Below are 12,039 nucleotides of genomic sequence, written 5' to 3'. Positions count from 1 at the left end.
CTAGATCAGAAACCGAAACAAATAATGTCAAACCGAGCTTAACATTCGATTTTCCGTAATGGCACTCCAACGTCATCGCAATAGTGCACCGCGTTACAAACTACTACCGCCGCGCCGTCCGCAGTTGTTATTCGCAATTATTTATTATTGAAACAATATTTTACTACCTGTTTCTAAACAATCTAAACAGAAATATCACATTGTTCGACAAATACCAACCTCGGGGATCTAATTGATGGATGGACATTTCTCGTTTTTTGTAATAACAGTTTTTGTTCTGGAGAAAAATATTTTTCTATAACAATCTGCATCTACACAAATATTTTTTCTGTTATATTACAGTTTACTCATATTGAGAAAAAAGTTGTTAATTGGACTACGTTTTTTCACTTGATTAAATTTCTTTAATTTAAGTGTTTATGCATTTAACTTAAATGCGTACTTGAATTTTTAAGTATTTATATATTTAACTCAAATACCATAAATGATTTGAACTATAGAAGGAATTTTATCCAGTTGAAAAACTTTAATTAAATCAACCATCTTTTTTTCTCATTGCAGTATCGCGAACTAATTGTCAGTAATACATCGATTAAAAATATTCAAGCAAGTGCAATTCAAGTGTAAAATTACACTGGCGCGTTTCTAAAGAGAAGATAATTGCTCACTTTGTTGACAGAATGCCGTGTTAAAATATTTCCTCCACCTGGTCGGCGTTTATTGTTCCGCGCGTTGCCATTCTCCTCGAGAGCGGCGCAGCGAGGAAATCCACGAGCAAATGTTCCGGGGTCGCTTTTCATGGCTGCCATGAATACCTCAATCAAAGGGTGCGTGTCCGCATGAAGGGCATAGACGGGCGGACACCCCGTTTAAATATCAAAACGAGGTGTCCCCGGATTGTGCTATTTACGGAAGGACAGGGCACGTCAAATGCGCCCTATTGTTACACTTGCGAGGCTTAGCGATGGAGATGTCCGAATGTCAGATTTCACGAGTTATCGTCTTCATTGTCTTTCCAACATTTCTCGCCACGGAAGCACGCTCATTTCACGAATACGGTATTATAAGTCAGCTTACTTGTAAAATACATTTTTCACAAAACTTACAGTTTAAAAACAAGTACTTTGTCTTTAAATAATAGCAACTGAATAACAAGAAAGTAATAGCAAAATGCTAAATAAGAACAATCTTTTATACTGATAATTTTTAAACACACATATATGGCGAGATTATTTTTTATATTTTTTTTATATACATGTATTCCTCCATTTTTTAACTGTTCCACAATTTAAATATGATATGTTTATAAACTCTTCTTGATGCAAGTTTTTTTTTTACGTAAAAGTAAAAATTGTAATCCTTAAGAGCGAATTTATGGTAACATCATTTTCGCATCGCTTAAGTACAATTGCAATGCTACGTTTTCTCAAACAATAGGTACGATACATTGAATAACATCGGAAGACATTGAAATATTTCCCATCTGACGCTTTAGCTTTAAAGCCGTTTAGATAGTTGTTATCAAACAAGTAGCAATTTAAAATATCGTGAATTCGCGAGTGCTTTATGGTATACAATGTACAGATATCGGTAGCGTGCAGAGCGCACACAAAGGACGACCGCTAAACCCAGATATTTTGACGCTCTAGGCAAAATACAGAGAGGTCTCTGTACGGCTACTTTCCTGTTCCGTGAGATAACAATAAAGCTCACAGCTAAAGGTAAACCTTGATTCGAACTGGGACATATCGGAGTATAGTTTCATTCTTTGCTTCGTATTTTTATGCAAATAACATCTTCAAGTAAGAGTAAAGAGCAGATATTTTGAGATAGACCGATACTAATCGATTAAATATATATCGCGTTATTTTTACCTCTTATTTTGTTTTTTGTTAAACAGAAATGTTAATTTATTCCACTTTTATTAAATGATAACGATCTCTGAGAGCTGTTAACCTAAGGACGACGCATAAATCACGTGGACTTATGCTTGTACAAACATTCTTTTCTGCTGAGCGCTGTATAATTTTGTTGATATTGCGAAGTACAAGACAGATAGTGTCACCCGATTACAGAGTAAGCACGTTCAGTGAATCCTGCTAATTGCTACGTTGATTGGCGGAAATTCAGTGTTGGGTCGAATAGAATGAATGCCGATCATTAACGTGTTCAAAAGTCTTTCGAATATCTGTTTTTATCGCTACATATCTTCTCTTTCTAAAAGAATCGGAATTCCCTCTACGTAATATCTCATAATTGAGCGATATCGGCACTAAAATGCCAGTAGCGTTTCTTTGATACGATTTTGTTAGATTTGTAATTCAATATGGAAAATTTCACTGAATTCTTATTAAAGTTCTTGTGCTATTCTATCCCGGTAAAAGAAATATCTTTTGTACGCGATAATTCATTATTATTTTCTCTCTCTCTTCGCGTTATGAAATAATTAACTCTTTTTTCGGTTGAAATATACTCAGTTACATTTTAAGGAAAAAGATGTATTATTAGACCGTCGTCCGCGCGCGTAAGTAAACGTAATTACAGCAAAGAGCAATTTTAAAGGAAGAGAAATGTCTTACAATTAAACGATAAACATAGAATATTACTTTGAAGGGTAATAACCATTTTATGGAAGAGATTGCATAAAAATATGACGCATCGCGAAACAACGTAAATGTCTGTACCAAAGAAACATCTGTTTTTCTTATATTTCAACGATGCAGCATGTGATTTTCTACTTCATCAGAATATTAAACTTTGATTTCCATTTTTTAAATTTAATCTGCAATTTAACGGTTTAAATTATTTATTTGCTTTCTAAATTTAAATTATTAACTTAAAAGTTTATTGAATTATTAATAATGTAAACGTTGATATTTGTAACAAGCACTTACATTATAATTTCATCATGATACTAACTCATTATTATATAATTTTGTTATTTTTCGGTCGCTACGGAATTTTGCTCGATTCTATAAAAATTTATAATATCAACAACATCGTTCCTTCGTTCTTACAATAACGAAATCCGAAACATCCAACAAGTTTCACGAGAATAGCGCATTCGATATCGGCTATGCCGTTGCATGCGAAATTCTTCTTCGAGCAGAAAGCTCTCGAAAACTTCATAGTTTCCAAGAGCCGCGACGAGTGGCGATAAGTGGCGTACTTAACTTGACAGTAGAGACAGTTTCAACTTCTCCGGTCTCTGGCCTCGCAAATGTCAACGTCTTCAAACTGCTAAATTCTCTCTTCAACAATGCAATATTATTGAAAACAATTTTTTATATGTTTAAGTGTTATACACAATTTTTATGTATGATACATTGATATTTACATAAATTATCTTTCTGTTATGTATATATTGGTTTTTTACTCTTGTTTTTTTTTTTTTTGTTATTTTAGCGCTTCTCTGCAAAGTTTTAAGTTTTCAAGTACGCTCTAAATATTAATAGGACAGACAAATGGAAATAAACTATACAATGTATAGCATGATAATTGTAATAAAGTAAACATCAATGTATAATGTATGTTCTGCATAAGAAATTGTAAGTATATCACATGTGTGTACGATGATAAACGACATCTAATCGTATGGATATAGCGTTACAGAGCGTGGTTAACGCGGCTCGAAATTTCAAATCGGATTTTTCCGCTCTGAGAAGGAATCCTCTTAGTTTTCTCTTTGAGGTGTAAACGTCCTTTAGGTTCCCGCGAGATTTTCTGCCGGTAGCAAAGTGGCGCTGTTCGATCCGATAACCATGTTTTCCCAAATCCTTCGGTTCCTCCTAAGGAGACGGTATGATTGTTCAGTTACGTAGGAGCTGGCTCGGAGCGCCGGGTGGGTAGGGATAGGCGACTGGAATAAGAGTAGATGCGGTAGCGGCACAAGTGGCGGTAGTAGAACGACGAAGGAGAGCGCGAAGGGAAGACGAGATGAGCTCGAAATTGGTACAAACCGAATAATTCCGAGCGAAGCCTCATCTGAATCGTCTCCATCGAGACGAGCAACGATGCTCGCATTATTGGGAGAGCTAGATCCGCGGAGAGAAGTAAGTACATATCCCGGGTATATGTTTACCCGGTCACACCTACACATACACACACACACACACACACACACATACCTCTTATTCTCTCGGAAGAATCGCTAAACCCTTGCTTAACGACGAGCGACTCGGTGGACTTTTAAATTTCATACACTTTTTCTTGTCTCCGTACGCTTTCTTTTCTCTTGAGAAGTGCGCGTCCGGTGTTCCTTATCCGCTCTTTTTCTCTCACAGCTAATCCAGTATGGATTAGCTGCGACCCCTAAGAGCAATGAGTTTAATGTCTGGCGTCGTTTCTGCGGTCGTTAACGAGGATTACATTAATTCATGTTGCTACTTGTCATGATAAATAAACTGAAGATGAGTAACATGGTGTTTATGGAAAAAAATCTTAAGCTACTTTCTTTTAAGTGTGATATAAGAACGTTTGCTCACACCACATTAATAAAATAAATTTGTTTCTTAAACTGTTTTTATATTTATTAAAAGTTCACAGGCAATAATTAACTCTCTCATTCTCTCGAACTCACTCAGTTCGTATGAAAGTTTGCAAACTTAAAAATTGACAAGAATAACGGTTAATATCGATATGAAAAGTGAATAAAAGGATTTACGAGTTGGACGCTTTCAAATTAGTTTTCAACTACGCGAGCAAAAGTCATAGGAGAATGTTGTTGTCTTGCGAGATGTGTATATATATATAATATATCGATACTTTGCTCAACTATGCTTCTCACGGAACGTACATTGCGGGATCGATGAATTACTTCATAACAATAATGAAGAGTTGGAAACTTTATTTCCAATCTCCAGACGGGACTGTTCCATACGCGTTTGCTCTCGAGGCTTCAGCTTCAGCTTTAAAAGAGCGTTGTGCCGTCATTTTTAATTATTTTTATTGAATTGACAATTGTTCGGTTGAAATCAACGCGTCGAACCGGGGTGACTCTTCTCCGTCTCGAAGACGGAAAGATTTTTCCTCGACGAAGACGGACGTGACGACGCGTTGTCGTTCAAAAGAACGGGTGGATAGCAGCCCGTCAGAATTAATTAATTCCGCCGACGCTTCTCCACCTCCGTTTCTTTCAGCGCCGTCAGCTTCCCGGTTCCAACCACCGTGCCGCATCCGCGACAAGTCCTCTAGGCCATCCTCGCCGACGTTGGCTCACCGAGCTTCTACCCTTCGTGAGAATCGCGACGAACCGCGAAAAAGCGTGTCCGCCCGAGCGAGGCGATCGCGATAATTTTGTCAGGGTGCTCGACGACACGAGGGAGAAGTCCCGCGAGATGATTTTAAAAAGAGGGACACAGGCGGTCGTAGATAAAGAAAACTAGAAGTGGGGAAATAAAAGAACGGAGATAGAGGTGGAAAGGGCTGACTAGGAAGGTCGGGTAGGAGCGGAGCCGGGGAGGGGGGGGGGGAGAGAGCGGAATGAAATTTGCATCGCAAAATCCTACCGTTTACCCCATCCTCCCCCGGTACTCCCGTGTTTCCCCACCGTCGCTTCCCTCTTTCACTCAGCGTAGGAGGAGCGTAGAGCTATTCGTATATATACGGGGTAATGACGGTGCTCGGTATTCCGTGAAGAAAAGGAGGAACGTCCATTGGACAAGCGGGACTCGCTTCTGCATCGTGGATTCTGTTTTGTGTCTCGTAGGCTTGTTTGTTTTGCACGGGCTATCGAATGCACACAAAAGACCGGGAGCTCCCTCCTCCACTTCGCAGATCCGAGCCCTCGCTCAATCTCTCGCTCGTTCTTTCCTTCAGCCACCGCGGCTGCTCGCCCGTTACAAGAAAAGGGACCAAGGTAGTGACCTATGAAGCAGGAATTTTTAGGGCTTTAACTGCTGCGCGTAAAACGTTTGTCACGCCCGTGTAGTGGGAACAAGTAATCAGGCTACTGTTTCAACCGAGTAGCTACCTTTGATACTTATTCGTCAGTCGATTTCACGCACTTTTTAGCAGATCGCGGGCCTTCTTACGCCAACCAATATGCGGCAAAAAATATTCACATTAACGCTTCGCTTGATCGTAGCGTAATTTGATAGTAAAATTTTGTAAATGTAAATAATCGGAAAACTATTAATGACAATTTATAAAATAGATTTATTTCTTGCACTGATTTCAAGAAGTTGAAACTTGAAATAAAAGTATCTTTTTTTCCCCCAAGAGAAGTACTCACATTCTATCTCTAGTTCAGTCCGCATATTAAGAAGATACTTGAAATGTAAATTATTGTCGTGGTATTGCTTTATTATGTCGTGTACAGTACCAGATACAATCCGAGACGAGACTTTAGTACCGGATATAATTTTCTTCCGTGAATGAATCTCAATTCCATCGCGTAACATTCACGTGATAAGTCGAGAATTTTCCATCTTACTCATGTCGCACACAGGCGCGATTGGCCATAAATTCACTGTACATGATCGTCTACCTTTCTAATTCTCTTTATTTCTCCCCTTAGACGAATTTTATAAAATCACGCAACCGTGCTATAATAGCACCAGCTGAACGAAAGAGCAGAGCAGACGTTATTACCGTGGCTTCGGGGCGAGCGTAATGCGATCTCTCCTGGACACTGCTCGTTAGCGATCGATAATTATAAATAATTAGTGAAGCGAGGCGTGCCTCTTCGGCAATAGGGGCTCGACAAGCGGGCCCGACATGACCGTGCATGTGTACTTTATCTTGGAAAAAGTATTGTACGCGAGAAGCATTAATGACACCATGTGCCGAGAGGCTACTCGTTTTTCAACATTGGGCCATCCCTGGGGTGAAGCACGTTTCCATTATCTTGCTTACTCATATAACTTTAGTCAGTGCTTTACCCCGTTTCACGTAATACGCGCACTCGTTGGGTTTTGCCCGGTTTTGCTGAAAGGTACAACGTATACCCGATAGCTTTCTCGAGCTCCATCGAGTATTCAAAGCAACCTATCTGGAGTTCCATTATAGGTTTTGGTGCATACGTATTGCCGTATCTTACAACTTCAATACCGAGCGTAACACTTGTTTCTGACGGCTTTAGGGCCTCGTTCGTATTCCGCGCCTATATCTTAGACATGGCACGAAAAGCATACCGAGTCCTTATGGTCGGAATATATCACTATATTACTTACTATTCGATTTTATGACAAATACTTTTCCAAAACAAAAATTCGCAATGTAATACGACTATGATATAATTTTTTATAATAACATAGTAATATTTTAAAATTATATAATTGTAAGATATTTAAAATATTACATTAAATTATAATATACGACATAAAAACTGTATTCTTTATAAATAACAGTATAATGATGCACTCTGATCTATTAAATTGTCAAAATATTAAAAATCCTCCTTACATAATTTGCTTTTATTTTAATTGTTTAGATTCCGTTTCTTAACTGTAATATATATTACTGTTATTTATAATACTTGTTGTCTAAAATGCAACTCAACATGAATATAATTTATGAGAAAATACGTAGGAATTTATAAACTATAATTGAAATATATAAAATAAATTACAAAAATCTATATAAATAAAAATGTAAATGTTTGTTCGTCACCTAAGATCTCCGTAAGTTTTTCACCGATTGCTTTGAAATTTTGACACAATGTTCCATTCGAAAACGTTTTTTATTAATATTATTGAAATCTTGACACATTGAGACGGGGAGAGACCGGGAGAGACAGGAAGAGACCGGGAGAGACGGGAAGAGACCGGGAGAGACGGATAGAGACCGTGAGAGGCGGGAAGAGACCGGGAGAGACGGGGAGAGACGGGGAGAGACCGGGAGAGACGGGGAGAGACGGGTAGAGATAGGGAGAGACCGGAAGAGACCGGGAGAGACCGGGAGAGACGGAGAGAAACGGGGAGAGACCGGGAGAGACGGGAAGAGACCGGGAGTGATGGGGAGAGACGGAGAGAGACGAGTAGAGACGGGAAAAGACGGAGAGAGACTAGGAGAGACGGGGAGAGACCGGGAGTGACAGAGAGAGACCGGGAGAGATAGGGAGAAACGGGGAGAGACAGGGAGAGACGGGGAGAGACCAGGAGAGACGGGGAGAGACCGGGAGTGACGGAGAGAGACCGGGAGTGACGGAGAGAGACGGGGAGAGACCAGGAGAGACGGAGAGAGACCGGGAGAGATAGGGAGAAACGGGGAGAGACAGGGAGAGACGGGGAGAGACCAGGAGAGACGGGGAGAGACCAGGAGAGACGGGGAGAGATAGGGAGAGATAGGGAGAGACGGGTAGAGACCGAGAGAGACGGGGAGAGACGGAGAGAGACCGGGAGAGGCGAAGAGAGACCGGGAGAGGCGAAGAACGTTTCTATTGTGTTTAAATTAAGGTAATAAGAAAAATAAAAATGGCTTTTATTTTATTGAAAAAAAGGAAATTATTTAAAACAGTCTTTTGAATGGATTTCTAAATCCATGGCATCTTTTAGAAAAAAAGTTAGAAGTACGTGAACATTAGATTTATTAAAGATAGATAAATGCTTATTCAAAAATAAAATAAAAAGAGCAACAGTAAAGCAAGGCTCTTGAAAGTTAAACAACGAAAGCAAAGAAAATTTGAAAAAAACGTAGCATAAGAATAGAGAGCCACAGCAACGCGTGGTAGGGCATAGCTAGTATGCAATATAATTTTTCTATTGGTGCAAATGTTATATGTATAACTTTTGATTCTTATATATGAAATTGATATTAAGTTTCGGTAACGTTCAGCTGGCGTTGTAGAGTCAAAACATCCTTAAAATGCAAATTACGAATTTGCGAATGTCCGAGAAATTCTGACAATCGAGCACTATTGCGTGATTTCGAGGGAATGACGATGATGCCTCGGCCGAGAAACGCGAAATGTTTCCGTCGTACGCAACTGCGTGAATGCACTCAAACGCACCGGGCGCCGGGCTGGTTATTCCCCCGGTTTGGAGTTTCACATTGGACTAACGCCTAAAATTAATAATACTAACTGGGAGGAAAAATAATTTCACCTCCGGCGAGGTGTGAATAATGCATGAGGCGTGACGCGAAATCCGTGCGGTGTTACAGTTGCAATTGCAGCATATGGAACACGCGTACTTATACCGTATCCCAGTGCGGTATATATGAGCGCGATACAATTGCAACAGCAACAGCAGCAGCGGCATCAGCACTGTAGATGCTCTCGACCTCTTCCATGAAAACGATCGCGTTCACTAATAGCACCGGCGCAATTAAAATTTCATGGCCCACGGCATAGTAATGTTTCCACTATTCGTTGACGACCGGTATAGCCTGTGCATAATCCGTGTACGAGGTGACACGGATTAGCCGTTGATATCACGGCACGGTGATGCGATTAATCTTGGTTATAACGGTCGCTTTTTAACTAAGTGCCAGTCGGACGATTGCAAGCGATTTTATTTCACGGGCGCAATATTTAGGGGGCCGATTTGTCGTGCAAAATAGACCTCTTATCGTGCAGATTGCGCGCGACGTAAAATGAAGACGGACGAGAGGGCGGACGGAGAGCGCTATTTGCAAAAATGATAACAAATGTCTACGCTCCCGTAGCAGCACGATAAGAGTCCTGCTTTACACGACAAATGCAAAAGTTCCAGCGATGATATTTACATAAATATGGTCGCTACATTGTGCCAGAGTGGCAAATCAGCTTACATCGAAAAAAAAAAAACGATTTGGATTTGTTGACAGGAATATAAACTGCCTTTTTGTACTTATTAGTTAAAAACGTTTTGTTCCGTGATATTTAAATCAAATTTGACATTCGAAAAATATGTGCCTTCTTTTATGTCATATATGTTAAATATATTTTAATTAAATTTCCTTTTAATTAGAAAAATGCACGCGTTTAATTATTAAATTGAAAAGTGTTCCCAAAAAAGGAAAAAATTCTTTCTCACTTTTAACGGTAAAAGTTACTTTCTTTTATTTCGTGCCGGTAAATTTACCTTGGCAGTTAATTCCATTGTAGCGTCCTAGCTACAATACACTTTCACGATAGCGACCGACACTATTTTCATGGAGTTGAACGAACCATAAGATAAATTTATCAATCGAGACGAGAGACAATTGGACGCTGCGATTACATTAAACGTGTGTAGAGGAAGCCGCGTTTGTGATGGCCATTAACGTTTTTTCAAAGCCTTTAGATATCATCGCTTGTATTATTGACTCAATTCATATTCTACGGCATTGCCGAGGTGTCTGCGGACAACTAACACGGATTACTCTGTGCTCAGAACATCGACACGAGCCTGTAACCACCTTGCGACCATCACGATGCCAGGAACGTGCTTGATGACCGATGTGGTCAGGACAGCGGATAGTTAGTGATGAGGAGGAGCAAGTTATCGGCGTGCCGACGGCCCAGGTCACCAGTAACATGCCAGTCCTTGGTCCCAGCGCCGATCCAACTCCACTTCGAGGACTTCTGATCGCCATCTTCGTCCTATTGTCCCTGCCGCGTTGTCGCTGCACGGATCTAGGTAAGTCGAATCCGAACTCCCGTACACGTCACACAGCCAAGTTTTATGACTTCCGAAAAGTGCTGACACTCTTTTGACCCCTTCCAACTTCCGTCACTCTCTTTACAATCTTCTCCATTGTCCCAGAGCGCACTGTCGTCGGGCGAAGTCAGGAGGTTGCGATTGAAAATCTTATACGAGGCGTCCCATAGAGACAACCGCCCGCAAGTTTCTCAAAAAGCTAAAATGCTTACAGCCTCGAAACAAGTATGAGTATGTGCGTGACATATCTATAATTCCTTGAAAACAATTTTTCGCTCAATTCGTGAAAAACTAAAGAGAGAGGACGAGAATGATCAAATTCACGGTGTTTAAAAACCTTCTTTAATGCAACCATTTCAAAGAGCGACAAGATTCTTAATGTTATATACAATATAATTTTATAATTTTGTTAATTTTATTTTAATTAGAATTATGTTTTGTTACAAACGCACAATATTGTGCAAAGAAGGGAATAAATCGTATGACGAAATGTTGAGTAGATCAAAGTCTGTAACAAAATAATTACCGCCTTATTAAGTTAATTACGACAATATCAGTTTTAATTACTCGGAAGATTACTCAATTACTTATCGTTCTTTCATTTTACTTTGCTCTTTGATTTGATATTTAATATTTACTATGTGATTGCATTATGTATTTTACTATTGATATAAATTTTTTCTTACGATTAAAACATTTTCCCTTCTCGATTGTTTTATAGAGACGGTATTAGAACAAACGTGTAAATAACATAATAGATTATTGTATATACATTATAATTGTTATCGCGAATGCAATTATCAATCTTATCTTTTATAATTTTACCAAATAAGAAAAACTTAGAATACAATATGTTGATACGGAAATTTGTGGACAAGATTCCGGTTTCTTTTGTTACGCATATGAAAAAGGCATGACAAGCACTGAAGATGCCGTGCGCAATAATTTTTTTTTTTTTCTTTGGCACTGGAGCGCGTAAGCAATAATACCATCTCTCCCTATATACACCTGGTCTCACCAACGTATTGTACTCTCGTAAATGAAATGTCAGCCGCACGATGAATTAACAATACTATCTAATAGCTGCTCAGATGCAGACGAGCGAGAAGCCTCGTTCATTGTGCCGATTCGTTCTGGCGTGTCGCGCTTCTGATTCGTTGTTTACCGCTCATCCGTTATATTTTTATGCAAATTAATACTTGCTTGCAAGACGCTGCGTTAAATGGAAGTATTTATAAAACAGAGAGAATACATTAGCTTACATTTGCTCGTGATACTTGTAAATCCTCTTTTGTTTTATGCATTAGAAAAAAAATAAGAACAAGTTAAAGATGTAAATCTAAAAGTACAGAGAAAAGGTTGTTATAAACTATATAAAATTTTAAAACATTTTTTTCATGTACATTATTACAAATTAATTGTTTATTGAATTATCATTAGATTTATTTAAAGGTCGATTTAGGTCTTCCATTCAGCA

General features: G+C 39.1%; 1 protein-coding gene and 1 long non-coding RNA gene across 3 annotated transcripts in view; one reads left to right on the top strand and one right to left on the bottom strand.

Annotated features, from left to right (window-relative positions):
- The window catches only part of LOC105828424, a 282,603-nt gene that overhangs the window by 29,246 nt on the left and 241,318 nt on the right, over window positions 1-12,039 (bottom strand). The gene's annotated exons all lie outside the window — the stretch shown is intronic.
- LOC105835660 (discoidin domain-containing receptor 2) overlaps window positions 1-12,039 on the top strand; it is a 195,741-nt gene that overhangs the window by 96,246 nt on the left and 87,456 nt on the right. The window contains exon 3 of the mRNA XM_036293746.1: window positions 10,296-10,541. Coding sequence (XP_036149639.1) covers window positions 10,361-10,541 — 181 coding nt within the window. The 5' untranslated portion in view covers window positions 10,296-10,360. The remainder of the gene's footprint in view (window positions 1-10,295; window positions 10,542-12,039) is intronic.

The sequence above is a fragment of the Monomorium pharaonis genome, chromosome 11 (assembly GCF_013373865.1).
Source record: "Monomorium pharaonis isolate MP-MQ-018 chromosome 11, ASM1337386v2, whole genome shotgun sequence".
NCBI lineage: Eukaryota > Metazoa > Arthropoda > Insecta > Hymenoptera > Formicidae > Monomorium > Monomorium pharaonis.
Note: the sequence above shows the minus strand (reverse complement) of the source record. Positions and strands in the feature narration are given on the sequence as shown.